The sequence below is a fragment of the Lytechinus pictus genome, chromosome 7 (genome assembly GCF_037042905.1).
Source record: "Lytechinus pictus isolate F3 Inbred chromosome 7, Lp3.0, whole genome shotgun sequence".
Classification (NCBI taxonomy): Eukaryota; Metazoa; Echinodermata; class Echinoidea; order Temnopleuroida; family Toxopneustidae; genus Lytechinus; species Lytechinus pictus.
In genome coordinates this window covers 46,139,465-46,161,233 of record NC_087251.1, presented here as the reverse complement: position 1 = coordinate 46,161,233, position 21,769 = coordinate 46,139,465, and the positions used below count along the sequence as shown (strand labels likewise).

Genomic DNA, 21,769 nt, shown 5'->3' with positions numbered 1-21,769 from the left:
ACCATAGCAACAAAATAAAGACTTGGTCTGTTATGTCAACAAAAAATATGTTTATTCATCTTTGACAAAAAAAAAGAACAATACATAATTGCACAAGAGCAATGAAGTACATGCTTCTTTTTGATGTAGCACATAAAAAGAAATTGGAGATGAATTAAGACAGAGTATGAATTATCTTTCAATAAAAGACTCTTCCTTCAATGTATATATCTATAATATAATTGCATTCTTATCTTGAGTTACAAAGGAGCTTGGAATTCAAATAAAGCTTAATGCACTAGTTCACTAAAAATGCAGTCATCTTGTCAAACGTTCTGAAACAACTCAATAAATGAACATATTATTTTTATCATCATTATCATTTCATCTTCCACCATTTGGTATCTCTAGATCAACTTCTATAGAAATGTATGCAAGTCTTCGCCTTCATTTATACATGTATTGTTACCTGCCTGACAGCTAGGTAGGATTATTAGAATGTTGCAGACTTTAATAGACCCCATTTACACGTACGAGTGAAGGTGGCGGTAGGCCGGCCTCATGCTGCCTTGAACGTATATGTAAACACTCTAGTGGATTGACGCTGCCTTGAAGCTGCCCCGATTTCGGTCCACCTCTTGAGGTGGTTTGAGGTCGCCTTCGAGGTGGCGGCTGCTCGTATGTGTAAACACAAAGCGAACTGGGGTTGGCTCGTGGGAGTCACTTCATCATAAGCTTGCGCAATCATTGATCTAGCTATGTTGTATTGACCTCGGTGTCGCTCGCTTTCAAGTGGCCCTGATGTGGGCAGCCGTACCGTATGTGTGAACAGGGGGTCGTCAAGTCACCTTCAAGGCAGCGTCAAGCCGACTTTTCTGCTATGTGTACATTTTTCTTTTTTTTTTGGAGACAGCTTGATGCCACCGTGAGGCCGACTCAATGAAACCGGTCCATGTGTAAATGGGATATTATTCACTTTCACCCAATATATAACCTGCATACTTGCGTTTGATTCTCATGATAATACTTCGGTTTGTGATACACCACAACTGGGCATTGTGGCGTGCGCCTGTAAGCCAAGCTATGTGGGGGAGTTAATAATAGAACAGCGTTCATTATGTGCCATCGATCCAGTGAACTATTCCGAGGCGCAGAAGTTCAAAATTGATGCAGAGGTTCGAGCCCTGGCCACATCTTTCGGATGGTGACGTTAAAGGTCGGTCCCAGACGTAAATAATCATACCTGATTGATACACGTCTGACAAAACTCAAATACACACACACCCACTCCCACACACACAAACCAGTTTATAGTAAACTTTGATGCAGATGAGCACGAACTATTCACAGACGGGGTCTCCTGTGGAATAGTGACTACCAAACTATTGTTCTTTCTTTGAGCTCTTGCAAAAACAGCCATCAATCAACCAGTATTCCATAGAATAGTCTTCCTTTTCTGGATGGGTTTTTGGTTCATAGGACATTTACTGTCCATGTGCAGATTATACTGGCTTATTACTAAAGGAAAAAGGCTGTCAGGAAAACAAAGGAAATCAAAGTGAAGGACGGTCTTGCACTATGAAATCATAATAATCATAATAATAATAATAATAATGCAAACAATAAAGTACTCATATCCACTCTTTAGAGTTCTCAAGGCACTTTATTGTCAATATTACCCTGCCCGTAGCCGGCTACCTTCAAGGTGCATAGGCATACAGGCATGAATGACTACTTCCTGCAAGGTATCCACATTTACCTCACCTGGCTTGAGTGCGGCACAATGTGGTGGATAAATCCCTTACTGAAGGAACTCAACTCCATGGCTGGGATTGGAACCCACGACCCTCTGAATGAATGGCAAAAGTCAGCAGAACCACTGGACCACGAAGCTCCCACTCTATCGCTCCTTCATCCGATCTCGGTGTCAAGGGATTCTGGAGTCCTCATTGGATACCAATGTATCTGCCTCTCCTGGCCGAGGAAGAAGCCAGGTTGGGCGTGGCAACTGAACTCTTGGGAGTAGACGGCCACGGGGGCGCTGTCCCTGTGGCGGGCCGACGGACAGGGTATGGTGTGGAGATGGTCACCGGATTTCAGGCTCCAGACCCGGGTGTACTTATCCTGACCAACTGTTAAAAAGTAAGGAAAAAAGGGAGATTTGATAGTTAGCAATATGATGGTCTCATCCAGGAGTGGTACGGGGGGGTTCAAGTCGTGAAAACAAGGAAAAGGGGGAGAAACTGAAGGAAAAAGGGGAGAAACTGAAGAAAAAGGAAGAGGGAAAGAAAATAGAAATGAGATGTATAGGTCATTTAACTCATGGAATTCAATTGAAAAAAAGTCTTATTGCCACCCCCAGCCCCCCCCCCCCCCCCTCTTCAAAATACCCTGGTGCTGTCCCTGCTCTCACCTGCATACACGATGGTCTCTGAGGAGTCCATCTTGACGGGAAGATGGTGGCTCCCATTGCGGTGACCTTTGAACTCTTGCACGATTGAACTCTGCTTCCTGATGTCCCAAAGTTTGATCTGCAGAAGATGATCAATTAATAAGCTTAAAGCCTGTACAAGCCGGCTGCCGTGTATTGGCACCACATCAAGTCCTCAACTGCTCAAATCTGGCCAAGTTTGCAATCCCACAATGCAACATTCTGAGCAGTGTAGTCTTGTAATATAGGCACATTTGTATGAAGATACATAAATTCACTACTTTAATACATTTGTACTGCAATAGTTGTTTCCAAATAGAAAAACAAATAATTTTTCTTTCAAAATGTTTAATTTTTTTTTTAATTTCTTCTCTAAATCATGTAGCACTCAGCACATTCCTTTCTGTTGCAAGCACCTCAAGTTATTTTATTCCCCAGCTTTTTATCATCATGGGTGATTTCAAGTTTGGTGATGAGCTTTTGGGGTTGGTGTTGGTGTTAGGCCAATTTTTACATGATTTTTTTTTTGCATTGCACCGAACATAAAATTAAGTTGGTTCTGAAAAGTCACTCACTAGGTTTTGAGCTGTCAATATTGTAATCTGGATCATTTTGGGTAATCTCATACTAGGAAATGCAATCCAAATTGTCTTTCTAACACCAACAGCGGACTTGCAATCACCCACTGAGGCTTGATGTTTGGAATCTAGTAGCATGTATTGAGTACAGTTATGTCAGGTAATCTTCTATTCATGTCAGTAGACATTTTTCTTTAAGATATGGGTACAAATGACCAACATCTGCACATGCCCAGATTGTACTCTGAACTGGCATTTTGAAAAAACAAAATCACCGACAACCTCTCACCTCTCCGCCCATATCACCGACCAGGACATAGTTTTCATCTTTGAGTAGTTTGAGGCTGCATACTGAGACCCAATGCTTCAGCTGAGTTGTCATGTTACCATGGCGATCAGATGGTAGTCTCAGATCAGCCCCAAGAACCTCACCAAAACGGGTTCCATTATACAGAATAGGACTCTATCGGGAGAAGAAACAGAGAGATAAATTGCAGTTTTTAGTGAAAATTACAGATAAATTTGCCTCAGGCAAATCCTCTAAGACTACAGAAATCTGTTCAACTTAAACAAATAATGAAGTTATTGAATTTTAAAGATTTTCATTATTCAGGTAAAACAGTTCTTGGAATGTCTTTATGAATATTCATTAGGTGGACTGATGATGTCATATCCCAATTATCCTTTTTCTTATGTTATTACGTGAAATCATAATTGCTTCACTTTTTTCACAAATGTGTAAATGATGATGTATCTCCATTATAATGCAGTAAGTTGCAGCGAGAAATAACTAATGAACTTAATCAATTGTCAATCCAATTGTTTTAGTTCTTGGTAAAATTTTTTTGAATCTTAGATCACTCCATAAGGACCTATTTAATGTACCTGCTGCCAAAACAAAGTTTTATGGTTCACGCATGCAGCACCGGACTCTGGAATAGTATCCCACACAATTTAAGGCAAGTTGATACAATTTGGGAAATTCAAATCTGCATTGGAAACATATTTATTTCACTGATAACAATACCATCATACCATTACCAACAGCTTTTCACCATCTTACTTTTTTTCGCTAAGGGCGTTCTGCACCCACACAAAGAATTATCGATACCAGGCAGGAAGACCCCACTGAACACAACACAGACATGGAAATACCTTTCTGGAAAATGCTTGAGCAAAGACATCACTTCGGCCTGTATAAACAGGCTGGTCCCTTGATGAGAGGGTGTCAATCACTAGTGCTTTCTTATCAGAACCTAGGGAAAAAAATAAAATAAAAATGAAGAAATAATAATAATTATAAAAATAATGATGATGATGATAATGATGATGATGACAACAACAACTTCAATAATAATAATAGGCCTAACTATCATCACCACCATAATCTTCTTTTCTTTTTATAAGCATACATAGACAACTGTAGGCGCGTTGTGGTCTAGTGGTTCTGACTCTCGCCTTTCAAACAGAGGGTCGTGGGTTTGAATCCTAGCCGTGGCGTGTTTTCCTTCAGCAAGAAATTTATCCACATTGTGCTGCACTTAAAGATAAATTCCAGTTTTGGTAACGATCTCAAAATGACTTTTTACAGAATCTAATATAATGACCACCCAAGTGTCTGTTTGTATGAATAAAAAAATTGTGCCAAAGGATTCTGAAAGAAATTGTGTAATTGCTGAGAAATAAGCAAAATAAGCGCGGATCCGGTCACATCCGTCGGGTCTTTATTCCAGCAATAATAATACACTGTCCCACGTGTGCCTATCTGTGTTGGTGATCTTCAGTGTGAACATTTTTCAGCGTAGATTTCAAGATTTCACAAAGTTCAGTTTATGTAACTGTACCAGATCTAGATCCTCGATGATATACTGACAATTAAGCCTGGTTTTACAGACTTTCTCATGAAATCAGTGTTTACTGCAACTACTGGCATTTCTCTTTAACCCAGGTGAGGTAAATGGGAACCGGCAGGAAATAATTCCTCAAAAAGCTGTGTGCACCTGAATCGGTAGCCTAGCTTAGCCAGGTAATAATAATAGCAGGGCCCGCTGGGAGAACAGTTTTCGGAACTGAAGTTGCTACCCAGGGTAAATATTATTATTTTTATATATATACTTTAATTAGTTTTAAAAGGTTTTGATTTATCAATGATTTTGTTTATTGTATATTTTTTGTATTGTTATTACCAATTTGAAAGTGTAAGCTTGATTGATTTTTATTGATTTATGTAATTTATTTGTATCTATGTTTCTTTGAATTGTATGTTTACAAAAGTGAATATAGAAATGAAATAAACCAAACAAATTAAAATTTAATACATTCAATAATAATGATAATTATAAAAATATTGATGCTGATGATAATAATGACATACAGAAGACAGCTCTCTTGGGCATAACCAAACTAATAAGAAAATGATCTGGCATTAATAGCATAAAGTTCATAGTTGCACTTGAAATTACTTAGTGCTTTTTGTTAGAGCAAGGTAATTCAAGGAAAATATGTGGACTTGATCCTGATCACAGGAATAAAAATAATAATAAAAATAGGCATTTATATAATACCATAATGTATTCAAAGGCACATGATTATTACTATTATCACAGTCTTAGCTCAAGCTGCCATTTCTAGTGCTCATTGCATTCAAGAACTCCATCCTGCCGGGTATCAATTAACCTCACCGGGGTTGAGTGCAGCACAATGTGAGTAAACTTCAGGCCACGGATAGGATTCTATCCGGCGACCTTATGACTGAAAGATGTGAGTAAATTTCAGGCCACAGATAGGATTCTATCCGGCGACCTTATGACTGAAAGATGTGAGTCAGAACCACAAGACCACGACGCCCCATGTAGTATGCAATTTGAAGAATTATATCTATGATCACTAGTCATAGTTAGACCAATTAAAAATATCAAGAATATCTAAGCAGGCTAGTCTTTGCCAATGAAAATGGTTGAATGTCCACAAAATCTTCACTTTAACAAACAAAAAGAAGAAGATAACAAATTGAAGAAAATTGACAATAATTTCAATTCAGACCTCTCAAGATTATGATTTTGTTAAACGAATTTGATATACGACCTATCTTAATCCATCTGCTACCCAGGATTTGAGACTATAAACTACTTGGCTAAACATGGCAGGTTAAATTGAACGTAACCTCAAATGAAATTTTAGTGCATCCCAGCAAAAACTGAAGCCAACCATGTCCAACTGGTCTTGCCTTTGTTTCATTGGTAAAATAGACCTTATATGAACACCCTACACAAAATCGATAAGTCCAGTAATAGACCTTATCCACTAACATCACCATGCCGCCATCTTAGAGGCTGAAGCCACTGCCTTGAATGCATTGGTGATATGCCACAGGTGCATCTCTGACAACTCCATTTACTTGTATTCCTATGAGATGACGTCATATGCATAAGGATTATAAGAAAACATTGACCTCAACTGACCTATGATTCTAATCTGTGACCTTAAAATGGGTACTTGCATTGTAGTGTTGTCATTAACATTCCGGTGTGTTGGCTCAGTTGGTAGAGCGTCCGTCTCACAACCGGGAGGTCGGGGGTTCAAACCCCGGCCGCGTCAGACCAAAAGACGTTAAAAGATGGGAGTTGCTGCTACCCTGTTTGGCGTTCAACGATTAAAGGGATAGAGCCTCGTCGATCTGGCGCTGCACAGCGACTGCCGGGCCCACGATCAATTGGGCAAAGCAAATTTTCGGACTATTTCATTTCATGTCTATTTTGAACAATAAATTATGGATTTTCATTTTCATTTTTTTCATTTTCATTTCAACATTCCCATGGAAAATTAACCAGGTATATTGCCACTTCATCTATTGCCAACTCGTCCACTCATCACATGGTCTACGTTCATGTAGTCTAATGCCATTGCGTCCATCAACATTTCGTCTAACAAACATTTGGTTTCAATAACCATTTGGTCCAATAATCGCTTCGTCTAATCACCAGTGCGTCTATGACCATTTCGTCTAATAACCAGTTGGTCTAATAGTAATACCCATTTTCTTTTCATTCACTTCGTCCAATTACAATTTAAATGGCTATTGGACTAACTGGATAATAGACGAAATGGCGAGTGGACGAAATGACAGTTAGACCCTGTGGATAGTGGTAGACCAAATGGTAGACCAAATGACAGCAGACAGGTTGGTAATTGGACGAATTGGCATTAGACCAATTGAAAATAAACCATTAACCATCAGGCAATTGACAGCAACTTGATCAGAAGCTTTCAGCCCTTGTATTTGTTATGATAACAATTCTTGGAAACGTGAATACTGGCTGTATACTGAATGACTACTGGGTGGTTTACTGACTCAAAAAGATATCACTGATCATCCTTCCTTGAAGACAGCTACAAAATGGCGTAAATGAAGGGATGTCAACAGAAGCATAGTTCTATCTATTTACAATGACATATTTTCCTCATTAAGGAGGCGCGATAGCTCAGTCGGTAGAGCGGGGGACTTGTATTCCGGTGACCCGGGTTCGATTCTCACTTGGTGCGCTAGTGCCCTTTGGTAAGGCATTAATCCTCAGTACCAGGTGCTTCGGAGAGGACCTTAAGCCGTCGGTCCTCTGGTTGCTTGCTTACAAGCATTCATGCTTTCTTAGCAATCAGGTAAAAAATCACCACCAATATTTCCACTTACCTATAGCTAGATGAGCAGGAAGAGTAGGGCTATTACTCCAGGCACATGTCCATGCAGAGTTGGAGATACATTTATAGCTGTAACTTATATGTGCAATACCATCTATCAAAACAAAACAACAAGATAGCATTAATGAAAGACATTACACCAGTACATCTTCAAGGTAATGATAATAAAATGTGACGTTTATATTTTGCTTAATACAATGATTCCATGCACTGCCTTTTATTACCCCAGCTTAGGCACGATTACCCTGATCGCGCACTCAAGCATTCAAGAAATTTGTTAATACCGGATAAGCTGGTGGAGGGTGGCAAATGTAGATAAATGATTTGCCAAAGAACATGAATGCTGCGGTGGGATTTGAACCCCAGACCCTAGGGTTCAGAGTCCAGAGACCTATCCACTCAGCCACGATACCTCTATTGTGTGATTAACTTGAGCGTGCTCTTGACCATATTATGACAATGTTAACCTTATCAGGACAAATGTATACGATTCCCACGTAACGATTCTCTCAGATCTTAGCTCACCCAGAGGATACCTGCCCCCATAAAAAAAAACCCTCCCACATTTTCCTTTATTTTTTTTTCTTCAAATATTGATCTTTTTTTCTCTTGATTTGGGGATATTTCTGTATGATCTACACAATGCTTGAAAAAGTAGGTATTACATAGCCACATTTTCCAAAGCAAGTATATCTATACTTTTCCATATAAAGCAATGATATATTTTCCTCATTAACTAAGAAACTCATTCCACAGAGTTGCTTCCTTTGGTCATTAGATGTCAGCACAGTACTACTGTGCTTGAATGCTTGACAGAATGCCCAAACTCCCCCCCCCACATCCCCCGGGGAAAAAATATATTAATAAATAAAACAAATTAATTAATAAATCTATGGAAGGAAGGAAGGGAAAGGAAGGGAAAGGAAGAAAATGGAAAGGAAAGAAAGTGAAAAGGAAAGGAAAGGAAAGGGAAAAAAAGGAAAGGACAGGATAGGAAAGGAAAGGAAAGAAGAAAAAAAGAAAAAAGAAAGAAAGAAAAAATTTTTGAAAATACATCACAGATGTCTGACCTTCATCTGTTGGACACTTGACAAGTTGAACTATGTTTGACGATCCACCAGATAAAGCATATCTGAATAAAACTTAAGTTAAGAAACTACCAATTTATAGCGAATTTATGCGAAGAAATATTGTTACTCGCTGAAGAACAATATTGGATTTGTCCTCGACTCATCCAATATTGTTCTTCAGCTCGTACAATATTTCTTCGCCATCCAATATTCTCTAAATAATACAAAGCGCTATCTCCCCCTAATGAATAGAAAGCGCAAGCGGATCGACACCCGTGAGATGCCCCATATGTTATGTAATATAAAATACATAAATATCAATTTTATAATTGTTCATTATGACTTGATACTTTCTTTCAGCAGGTGTAAAATAATTTGTCTTTTGATACTCCAAAGGTACAATAAAAACTGTTTTCATTTTTTTGAGAAATTGACAGTTCATTGATTTTTTACTACACAATGTACGGGGGAGATGCTCACATGTGGTGTCACAAATCAACAAATTAAAAATCTAATAACTTTCTTATTCTTTGATGGATTTTCCTCAAACGTTCACCAATGTTTTTTATTATTTTTTCTGCTATTTTTACAATAAACTTTTTGTCAGGGTGAATTTCCCTTTAACAGGTTTTGCTCCCTCTTTTCATTTCATCCTCTGTTCTCCAATTTTTACATTCAATGATTCTCTATCCCTTTCTTGTGGCAAATTGTAAGAAAATGAAGCAACTATGGATGGGTGGTCATAAGGATACAGTGCATACATGTTTTCTCCTTCCCTTACTTGAGCCCAGCTTGCATGAGTTACCTACATATATAAGAGATGAAAAGAAATATATAGAAATTACAATTATTTATCATCATGAATTTCATTGGATTATACATCTAATCCATATTAGAGCTGCAAATACGTAGCCAATAGCACATATTCACATGTTCATGGTTTTATTTTACGCAACCTTCCAGCAACCCAGCAACTCTTCGCAACATGTTCTACAACCTTCTAGAGGTAGTCTCGTAGTCGGTCATGCATGCAATGATCCACATGAAAATGGTACCAAAATATTCACAGTCAGTCTGCAAGCCCCTATGTTAATGAGCAAATGAGCCAGATTTATCCAAGTCCTCTCGTGGCTGAATTCATATCCCTACAAAATCTTGTAAATCGTAAGACTTTTTTCTGAAAGAATTTAACCATTTTCTCCTTGAGTAAAATTGATTATTTTTGTACCATAGGGAAGAGTAAATGTTACTCTTTTATATCTGGTTATTTCTTTTGAATAAAATATTTTGATAAATAGGTGAATTTCAGGCCTGAAAAGAGGCCTCAAACAGAGTTTTCTTCCTCTGTTTTCTTTTGCAAATTGTGCAAAATTTTGTGTTTTGGGCACAAACATTATTTATATCATCAGAAAGCTCAAACTCTCTACTTTCATACAATGTCACTCTTGATATGTGACACCTTTTAGATGGGTCAGGAGCCAGCCTTTTCCATCAAGATGCTAGACGAGATTTCTGAAATTTCTGAGTAGCAGAAAATCTAGAGTTATGATTGGCTGAATAACGTTTTCAAAACAACAGGCATGGGTAATTTGAAGAGATTACCACATGGTGAGTGTGACCTTCAGAGGCCCAGTGTGGGGAACATTGGAATTTGCATGGGTGTGTGGTCTCTATGACCAATCAGAGCGCAGTATTCTTGTTTTTGAGCTGCTAAATGTACTTGGCCTATGAAAACTGGCTGCTGACCCATCTAAAATACCTCTTCATATAAAAATTATATCATATTAAAGCTTAGATCTTCAGCTTTAACATAATGTAAAAATCACTTGTGCTCAAACAGAAATTAAGGGTAAAAACAACAACTTTTGTTGCATGAAAATAATTATTTTGTTTCATGTTTTAGATCAAAAGTTTCCGCTATAATACATCTTTTTAAAACACATGACCTGAAAGAATGATTTTTCTTTTGTATAAAGATACCAAAAACATGAAATTTTGTTAATATTTAGAGCAGCAATGGCTGAATAAAAAGAGGTGTTTTGGTCCGCACCAAGCTCATTAACAATGCGAAAACACTCTAGTCATTAATATCACTTGGATAAAAGAAGCCACTTTTTGAGGGCTTGCCGACTGACTGTTCAGGGAGAATAAATCTCTCAAGACATATCAATAAATCAGTGATAAAATGTTCATAATTCAGACAAGACAACTCCAAAATGATGGGACATTTTTTTTCTGACTCACTCAGTATAGGGGAGGTTTAATTAAATCCAATGTTATTGATAATAAGCATTGATTGCAATGTACATGAGCAGGAAGGTTTGAAAGCTTCTTTTAATTAGACAGGATTATAAACATCAATGTTTTTTATTTGTATGCAATGGATACATGTATTTCTAGTTCTGTTTTGAATAATTGGAATCACCAGAATCATAAGGCCTAGATATAGAGTCCAGTTGTAGTGTTTGGTAAGGAAAACAAGTGGAATGCCTCTGGCCGTCTCACCTGCATCACGCGATTCAATATAGCAGCAGTGCTGATTTTGAAAACTACTATAACTCGCACAAGATGTTCAGTGATACTTGGTTACTCGTATTTCCACGTTTTATGAATTAGACCAATACACTTATAGAGATATGATGGCAATTCAACAAATACCCCCAACGTGGCCAAAGTTCTTTGACCTTACATGACCTTTGACCTTGATCATGTGACCTGAAACTCGCACAGGATGTTCAGTGATACTTGATTAACCTTATGTATAAGTTTCATGAACTAGGTCCATATATTTTCTAATTTATGATGACATTTCAAAAACTTAACCTTAGGTTAAGATTTTGATGTTGATTCCCCCAACATGGTCTAAGTTCATTGACCCTAAATGACCTTTGACCTTGGTCATGTGACATGAAACTCAGGCAGGATGTTCAGTAATACTTGATTAACCTTATGGCCAAGTTTCATGAACTAGGTCCATATACTTTCTAAGTTATGCTGTCATTTCAAAAACTTAACCTCAGGTTAAGATTTGGTGTTGACGCCGCCGCCGCCGTCGCCGTCGGAAAAGCGGCGCCTATAGTCTCACTCTGCTATGCAGGTGAGACATAAAGTTACCTTTGAGGTGTTCTGTGTGTTCAAGATGTTGACCTTTGACCAGTTGGCGATGGTCACTTCTTCTTGACCGGTCTTTGGACTTCTCCTGCGCACCACCTCACCCTGCCACAATCTTTCAATGAATATTAAACAAACAATATGCTTGACAACAGGGTGCTACATAAGCACTTGCCCGATTGCCCGGGGCAAGTAAAAGTTAGAGTCAGGCAAGTGTTTTGCAGTAAAGACCAAAACTACTTGCCTGAATTGGGCAAGCCAAATTCTCACAGTAGAATGACCAAAATTAGGGCCGATATGATATATTGACCCTAATTTGGTCATGGCAGGCAAGATGAAATCACTTTGGAAAAAGAAATGCAATAACAAAGTAGATCAGTTCATGTCAAAAGAGAGAAAAAGGTCAATGGTTTTTAAAACCGCAAAACTTTCTTTTGGAGAGGTAAAACTTTTTTTTTCAATGATTTTTTTCGGGCAAGTGAAATAGACTTTTGGGCAAGTATATTCCAACTATTTAAAAATGTACTTGCCCGACTGGGCAAGTGCTTCTAAAAAGTTATGTAGCACCCTGGCTTGACATAATATGAAATCTTGACAATAGGGATATATCCTTTGCTGCTTCATCAATATAACTGCAAACATGCTTGTATATGAATTAAGAAGTGTAATAATAATAATGAAAATGGAGGTGCTCAAAGCAAGAAGTACCATAGCACGTACAGAGTATGAATAATAATAAAAATCACATTTACAATAACATAGATAATCCATCATTCAAGATGAATAGAAATATTAATCATTAAGTGTATGAGCACTATCTCATTTGTGGTTTTTAATAAAAGGAATGCAATTATGGACATTTATTGAATGAAAAGATTGAGACTAAACAATTATGTATCTTTTAGTTCTGTCCAACTGCACACAAAGTTACCTGCTTTGTTATCAGTTAGATAATACTAGAGTGACATAAACACAATTCTCTAAACAATTAACTTAAGATAATAAAGATTAAACATGAATTTCTTAAATTCCACACAAATTTTCAATTCATAATGTTCCTTATATTCTTATGAGCATGTGTGCCAAAAAATTTCATAAAAGATTGAGAGAAATAAATGATTTTCTTGGAAAAAAAAAATTGACCAGACATTTCTAGATTGAACAAAAAAATGAAGCCCGGACACGGTAATCGCATTTACACACATAAAAAAGGCGAGTCTGCCCCGGCTCGCGGGGCAGACTCGCAAGGGCAGTGTGTAAACATGATAATTAAAGGATGAAATTGACAAGCACCCAACGAATTCCTGTGTTGCAGATTAATTACAGGAATTGGCATTCCCTTCTAGTAGATTACACATGAAATATACAACAGGAAATTTGACCTGTCCTAATGTAGGCCTATATAGTAGTCTTTGTAAAGATATTTAAAAGAATAAGAATTCATTTTACCTGCTTAAATAGTTGTCAGAAAACACCATGAGAACATGCTTCTGCCTGCTATCCAACTGTAGGTTTGATAATATCAATAATAGTCATGAATCAACAAATTCAAAACACTTTCCTCCTCTCAGAAATTATTGAAATGTTCATATAAGGGTTTAAAGAAAAGTAGATATGAGAGTCTGACCATGTTCATATTGGAATCAATGTCACCGCAATTTGGCAAAAATTTCAATATCCTGTATGAAGAATTTTTTTTTTCATATCGAGTCTCAACATGGACCAAGGTAATCGTGCAAAATTTGGTGAAAACAATAGAGATTTCATTTTTACTTTGGGAAGCTATTCAGGTCTAAAGATTCTTTTAAAATACCTCAAATTTACTGATGTATCCCGATGAACCACTGAAATACTGATCAGGAAATGGACACACCCGACTGCTTGGTTTTATCTCCATCTGCCTTACAGCATTCTCATGGGCCACTCTGGAAGACACAAACACAAATATATATTTGAATTTCAATAATCCTCACAACCCAAATCTAGATAATCAAAGGAAAAATGTAGATTTAAATAAATAAAGGAAAATCAAACTAGCATATCACCGAAAATTTCATCAAAATCGGAGATAAAATAAGAAAGTTATGGAATTTTAAAGTTTCGCTTATTTTTTACAAAATAGTGATATGCACAACTCAGTGACATGCTAATGAGACAGTCGATGATGTCCCTCACTCACTATTTCTTTCGTTTTTTATTGTTTGAATTATACAATATTTCATTTTTTACAGATTTGACAATAAGGACCAACTTGACTGAACCATAGTATTAAACAATGCCAATTCCACATGTTCAGGAAGGAATTAATGTTGTTTCACTTGATAATGAGAAGAAAATTAGAATAATTCATAACATACAAAAGAAATAGTGAGTGGATGATGTCATCAGTCTCCACATTTGCATACCGACCAGGATGTGCATATAACTGTTTTGTGACATTAAGCAAAACTTTAAAATGTCATAACTTTCTTATTTTACATCCGATTTTAATGAAATTTTCAGTGTTGTGCTTTTTGGATTTTTCTCTTTTTATTCAAATAAACTTTTTATTGGGGTGGACTTGTCCTTTAAAATAACACCATGCAGCTTTTAACGATATAGTGCTTCATACATTCGAACGGCATCTCTGGGTGCTTTAAAGTTATATTATTACAGCGGTCATCAGTTCCAGGCATGCCCACACAATGTATGCACTTTCTCCACTCCATTGGGAGCATTTCAGCAGGAGTTCCTAGACTCGATTGCTAGGCATAATACATGGGTTTTTTGCATCCTACATGGTACCCATTTAACACCTGGGTGGAAAGTGGCAAATTGTGGATTGATGCCTTGCCAAAGGATGCTAGGCGGTGGTGGGATTTGAACAAATGACCCTTTGATTAAGAGTCGAGAGTCTGAACTGCTACACCACGACGCCTGCACATTAGAACCCTTGTCTGAATTTACACTGACATTCATTTCCGGGTACCAGTAACAAATTCAAGCACCCATCATTTTGGCAAAATCTTATGATTTGAAGCATTTGCTACTTTTTCAGGGTTTCTTATTCTTGCATTAATCAATTTGTACCAATACAAATCATCTAAAAACTTTGATTATCTTACATACCTCTTGAAGTAAGAAGATCTACAATTCCCTCTCCTTCTGTTCTCCTGCAGTTTAACTAGAGATTTCACCACTTTAATAGTTGGCACCTATGATCAAGTTTGTGATGAGGACAAAGAGAAACATGAACAGATTAAATTTACTTCCCATAAATTAGAATAAAGAGAAACATTAATAGATTAAATCTTCATCCCATAATTTGCTGGAAAAAGAGAAAAACATAAACAACAGATTAAATATACTTCCCATAATTTTCTGAACAACCAAGGTCAGGGCTTGCAATCCAAAACAAAACAATATGAATGCCTTTAGCCCCAAAACATGGAATTACTTTTCCACAGATGAAGAAGCCAGTGAAATAAAATGAGAATTGTGTCTGCAGCTACATGTAGGTCAATTACAATGTATTTCGCAAACAATAAGGTAAAAATTGCTTTAAATTTGTCCAATGATAACAATAATAATGATAATAATAAAGAACAATTGAAATGTCATATGATACAATTGGGTAAAAAAAATTAAATGTCTTATTTCAAGTGATCTTTCCCCATTTTTAGAAAATTTGCTCTTTGCCGATCAGCTGCAAGGTGTCCGTGACGTAGTAAAATCACAGACAAAATCTTCATGAAATATTCACCTAGAAGTTCTGTATCATTACCTTTCGTAAGGATCCCTTAATTACCGGTAAATATCTTTTATCAAAGTAACATTGACGTTTCTTCTCGGCTGCTTTCTGACGAATGGTCTCAGAAGTCACAACGTTACCACCGCTGTGGCCAGGAAGAATGCGGAAGTATCTCTTCTTCTCTTCATCGTAGTAAAACCCTGGTATCTGTGTTATTTATGTCAAGGAAGGAGGAACTATCTACCGCCTAAAAAGCAGCCTAATTGATAATATTTTACATTGTAGTGAATTGGAATTTCCTGGGGCCCTTTTTTAATTTCCACAGCTTTTTTTTTACGTTTCAGGGGCAAAATTGATTCCCCAAGCTGAGCCCCTGAGTAATTTTTTCCCATTCTACAATTGTTTGGTGACCAGGGCACCGTTGCATAAAAGTTACTATTATAGTAACTTTTCCATCAAATGGTAAATACCATGGTAACAATGCAAAACAGCTAATCAAAATTTTCAGGGAAGTTACCATCCAATGGCAAAGTATAGTACCTTTTCTTCAACGGGGCCCTGATTCCATTATTCTCAAAATAAGAAAAAGCCAGATGACGATATTTGTTTTCCAAGCCAATGTGTATTTCATGAGTGGAATCATTTTTTTCTGTCTTGAAATTTACACTTCATTGAATTTAAGTAGAATGACACTTCGAAGAATTTATATGAACTATTCAATTTAGATCTGTTTAAATGTTAGATGCAGAACCAACAATTTCTGGGGTGGGGGGGCAAAAATATCCAAAGCCACTATTAAGAAGGTTTAAAAGCACTATTGTAAAACACTTTTATTAAAATGTTGTCTTTCTATAGGGACTATAGGCCCATTATAAGGTGTGGGGTTTCAATACAAGCAACACATAATGCATATGAAGGGAGAAACAAACAAAAAAATCTAGATCAGAAAGTAATTTCAACAATATTTACTGAAATAAATAATTTGAAAACAAAGGATATCTGCCACTTTCTTTTTAATATTTGGGCTATCTGCCTGAACACCTCCATCGTCTGGACTACCACTCGTCCCGGAAGTTGAGGTTGTGGCAGCATTGCCCAGATGCAACACCTCCAAATTCCCGACACTTTGTGAATTCTTGAAAATGGTTCTTGGGCATTGTCCATTTTGCTGTGAAGAATTTGGATCAGGTTGAGAGTTGGCATGTTGTGAGGCTTTTCTTGACCGGCCTTTCTTTCTCTTCTTGGAAAACGAAGGAAAGTTTGAAGATGATAAGTCTCTTGTTGACTGATCAGTGCCGAGGTTGGGAGTTGACGACACTGTGGCAGAAGTTGTCAGAGAATCTTCATGTTGCCAAGATTTTGGTTGGCTGACATTGTCATCTGCATCCCTGCAACTGCTTTTGCCTTTTAATCTGATTTTGCCTTTTCTCTTGGAATAAGATGGAAATTTGGAAGACGAAAGGTCTCTTGATGATTGATCTCTGCTGGGCTTGTCAGTCGATGACCCTGCATTGCCTTCACGTGAGGTTCCTGGAGAGTCCTCTTGTTCTTGACATTCAAGTTGAATTAGATCTTCATCTGCATTTTCACAACTGTCCTTGCATGTTGTTGGTTTATTTCTCCTTCGTCCACTTTTGCGTTTGCTTCCTCCTCCTCCTCCTGCAGACATCTCTGAAGATCTGGGAAGCCCTAAAATAAACTTTAAAAGATAGAAATTTATTTTAAATTATGATTTTTATAATGGGTAAATAATTTGAATATGTACTTTTTGGGAGGTCTGGTCTGAGTGGTCTCTATTAATACAATTACAATTATTAGATTTAAATCCTCTATGACTATGGTCCCGAGTCAATTTAATCAAGAGGGAAAATCTTGTGAACCGAAGTTTTTTTTTTAATATGACAATACCTTGGAGGACAGACACAAGTCTAAATACAAATCAAATGCATTTTGAATATACAGAGACAGGGGGAAATTTGGGGGACTTAACCATACCCAGGCCATGTCCATGTTAATGTGATCAGGCTAATTACCACAGAATCAATGGGGAAGATTTAGATTACAGATCTAGATATGAAATAGATCTTTGGCATGTTGCATCTCTAACTTAACTTTATTCTAAATAAGTGAAATCATCATACACCATTATCATCATTAATCATTCATGTTATTGTATGTTAGTTGTTACTGTTCATGATCATGTTTAACATAATTCATAAATTTGCAAAATAGGTACCGGTACCTTGTTCATTGTTCATTGAATGAGTGCCGGTAATCATGATTCATGGTAATTATTGGCATATACCCAGTTGTTGTGTGTCCGGACAGGTTGTGTGTCCGGACGATCAATTTTAGAAAGTCATTTGGAAAAATTTACAAGCTAAGTTTCATAAATTTTTAGTACAAAGTGTTAGGAAATATTATAGAGAACAAAATAGAAGATGATTACAACTATTGAATTCATATTTTTAGTGTAATCCAAAGACAAAAAAGAAGGCTTCAAAAATATAAAGTCAAAGTGTCCGGAGACCCGAACCCCCATCCTACCCTTTCATGCCATGTCTAGACCAAAAGCTTCGGTCTCTGTTAGTGGTTGTTCAGCTGAACTCCGTTGGCTTCACCCACCAAATACAGAGACCGAAGTTCTAGCGCGATCTGTACAGGGGACTCAATGGCCATATGTTTATGTACTTAAGATCGGATAAAACGGGGAAGTGAATTTGCGCGACAGCCGAGGTAAGTCACTGTTTTTGTTCCTTTTAACTTGATTTTTCTCCGTTTTGGGGCAATTAATGCCAAGAGGGAATATTAATTTGCATTTTGGTTGCGTTAATTTTCAAAATTTTTATTAATTAAAGACAAAAATTGAAGAGCCCCGACGGGGGGATTTCGCATTGCAAGTCCCCTAATGGTGGCTGCACGCTAGCGAGCCGTCTGTGTACGAGGAGAATTAAAAAAAAAAAAAATGTTAAAAAAACTCCTCGAAACAGATGGCTGCCAGCTGTCTATGCCATGTCATGATTGGTGAATATCGTCATCATTATTTTCAGTGAAATTATATCAACTCACCGTCCCTTGACCAGTTTCAGATCAACACAAAACTGTGTGTGACGCATTGATGAAATCCCAGCACACTCGAACTCGAAGTCTAACCCGCGGCTACACAGGCAAGGGGTCGGGTCTTGCGGCCGGGAGTTGAGGCACAGACGTTACTAAAATTTCGCTAACACGGTTTTCTGCAGGTGGGACACCAAGATGCACCGAACTCATTATAAAGAAAAACTCAGGCTGGTAATACTCAATTCATTTTATAGACAGGTTTGATCAAGCATGTGTGTTGGCTTCATTCACCTTTATTATGGTATACTTCATCAAAACCTCCTGGTGATTTTTTGCATGGTCTTCCGACGCAGCTGCAGTCGATATCCTCCTCAAAAATGTTTTATTGGTAGGATCTGAGCCGGGGGCCGATTGCACGAAAGGGTCTTTCCAAGAGTCTTTGCAAGTGGCTGGTTCATTCTTACATAGTACATGCATGTGCTCACTTCAATGTTATATGAAGGTCTGAGCTGATCTTAAGTCTGGCTTTGACATACATTGATAGCCCGTCAAGTTTTGGGACAAGGGCTTAAACCAAAGTTTATGCTAAAACACAGAATTTGGTTGATTATTCTTTCGGATTCTTCTTTTTCCCTTTTTTATATATAATAATAGTGTTAATGTTGATTTTTAAAAATGGCGGAGTCCTATATATATATATATATATATATATACATATATATATATATATATAGTATGCTTTCCTTTTTATGTCAAGTGTGATAGTACAGTGTGGGTGTGTTGGGGTGTTTGTGTGTGCGCCATAGCCTATCCAGTGTTATTAGAATTATAACTCCAGAAAATATCCAAAGAGCATTATCTCTGTAGTGCCTCACCATCACTTGGAATAATTTATTGGACAAGTAGAGGTGCCCTTTTTTATCCTATTCATGATATGATAGGTACATCTAGAGCTTGTAATTTTATTTCTTTTAATGTTAAAGGGATACGGGAGGATTTGAAGAGACAGAGGATTTTTGATTGGTGTAAAGAAAAGAAGGCAGATATAATATTTTTACAAGAGACATATAGTTCAGAAGATTGTTGATAAATGGAAGAAATACTGGCGCGGAAGTGCATATTTAAGTCATGGAACTTGTCATAGTAAAGGGGTCATGACATTGGTTGATTCAAAATTAGATTTCAAGTTTTAAAGGTGGTTACAGAAAATGGTGGTAGGTTTATTATTATGGAATGTGTTATACAAGGGTTGCGGTAATGGCGAATGTGTATTTAACTGTTCGTGGAAAGGAATTGGAACAGATAGTTTGTTTTTATGCTTTTAATAAGACTTTAAAAGGGATCAAAGGAAAAGATATTCCGATTTTAATATAGGAGGAGATTTTGATACCATACGGGATAAAGACTTAGATCTGTAAACAAAGCATTCATTCGAGATTCAATTCTAGTTTTGAAGTATTTTTAGATGAACATGCCTTAATTGATATATAGAGGGAAATGAATGGTAAAAAAAATTACATGTAGACAGGCTAATCCGCTAATGCAGAGTAGACTGGATCATGATTGGTTTATATCCACAAAATTAGAGGAAATTGTTCTAAACTGCATGTAACATAGTCCCGTCAATTGCTCCGGATCATGCAGCAATTAGTTTATATAATGATGAAAAACACAAAAAAATATAAAGAAGTAATTTTGAGATGGAAAGAAGAAATAAAAAAGAAGTACTTGATAAACGTCTTTTATGGGATTTTATGAAAATGAAAATAGGTAATTTTACTAGGAAATACGCTAGAAAAAAAGCAAAACAACGTAAAAAAAAATACAATTGATAATTTAGAAAAAGATATACTGACCCTTGAAAAGAATATATTTTAGGCAACCAAAGAAAAATCCGACTTGTTAGATCGCAATTAATTAAAGATAGAAACATAGGTGAGGCTATAAGGCTTATAGATGACATGATTTTTTACACTCGACATAAGAATATTCCGGGATATCTGATAGCAATAAATTTGGAAAAAGCCTTCGACTCGGTATCCCATATTTTTCTGCTAAAAGTTTTGTACACGTTTGGTTTTGCTCCTACATTCTGTATAGATGGATCTACAATCTATAATGGTGCACTAAGCTTTTAATGGAGGTATATCTACTGGGTACTTAACTATTGAAAGAGGTGTAAGGCAAGGAGACCAAATTTCTCCATATTTATTTATACTATGTATTGAAGTCCTTGCCAACAAAATTCGCAGAGACTCTGCATGGTATTCATGGAAAAAAGTTTTGGTGAGTCTGAAGAAACATCTGCTATTTGCGGATGATATGACTCTTTTTTATTAAAGATAACGCATTAATTAATAGAATAGAAAGGCTGTTTGAATGTTATGCGAAAATTTAGGGTTTGAAAATAAATAGAGACAAGACTTTTATATTACTATTGCGGGACCCCTCTCGAAAGAAAAAGTTTCATTTCCTTTTGGGAAACTAGTAGAATTTATTCAAATATTGGGTATTACACTGCAAAAACTCTGGTGTTGATATAACACCAGCCTGGAATCTATATATGTCCACACCAGAGAAGTGTTAAACAACACCAGTTTCGCTTTGGTCTAACACCAGAAAGGTGTTTATACAATACCAATTAGTATTAAAACAGCATCGGTTTGATTCCAAACTGGTGTTGTTTCAATACTTTTCTGGTGTGGACAGATATAGATTCCGGGCTGGTGTTAAATCAACACCGGAATTTTGGCAGTGTACCTTCTCATTAGATGTGGAGGTTCAGGAAATAATAAATTATAAAGAGATCCTAAGCAAAAATGAAAAGACTGTTAACACGGTGGGCAAAATACAATTGATTAAAACGTTTGTACTCTCAAAATTAAATTATGTTTTATCCCTTATTCCAGTTCCACTGTGGGTTTTTGAGGAAATTGATAGGCTTACATTGTTAGAAAATTTATCCTTAAAATAAAAGAAGTTCCTGCAGCAGAGTCTCGACTCTCGAGAACACCTGTAATCTTACCAGATTGTGTATTATAATCTTACAGGAAATTGGTATTTGGTGTATAGAATCTTACAAATTTCCTTGAATAAAACAGCCTTTTCCCCTTTT

At 36.8% G+C, this 21,769-nt stretch overlaps 1 protein-coding gene across 1 annotated transcript; it reads right to left on the bottom strand.

Annotated features, from left to right (window-relative positions):
* Positions 1-28: 28 nt before the first annotated feature.
* On the bottom strand, positions 29-19,060 carry LOC129264322 (DDB1- and CUL4-associated factor 4-like). The gene is made up of 14 exons (XM_064102907.1): positions 18,664-19,060; positions 16,594-17,293; positions 15,628-15,803; positions 14,973-15,058; positions 13,678-13,789; positions 13,314-13,369; positions 11,868-11,979; positions 9,506-9,558; positions 8,754-8,815; positions 7,676-7,777; positions 4,144-4,244; positions 3,278-3,451; positions 2,393-2,510; positions 29-2,111 (listed from the first exon to the last, which is right to left on the bottom strand). Exons 2-14 carry the CDS (start codon positions 17,261-17,263, stop codon positions 1,891-1,893), a joined length of 2,043 nt encoding a protein of 680 aa, XP_063958977.1. The 5' UTR covers positions 17,264-17,293; positions 18,664-19,060; the 3' UTR covers positions 29-1,890.
* Between the last annotated feature and the right edge of the window lie 2,709 nt (positions 19,061-21,769).

Coding starts and splice junctions, on each gene's coding strand:
- LOC129264322 (XM_064102907.1), bottom strand. CDS start 17,263: ATGTCTGCAGGAGGAGGAGGAGGAAGCAAACGCAAAAGTGGACGAAGG. Junction 15,804..16,593: donor TATTAAAAAGAAAGTGGCAG/ATATCCTTTGTT, acceptor CATAAATAACAC/AGATACCAGGGTTTTACTAC. Junction 3,452..4,143: donor CTCAAGCATTTTCCAGAAAG/GTATTTCCATGT, acceptor TTCTCCCGATAG/AGTCCTATTCTGTATAATGG.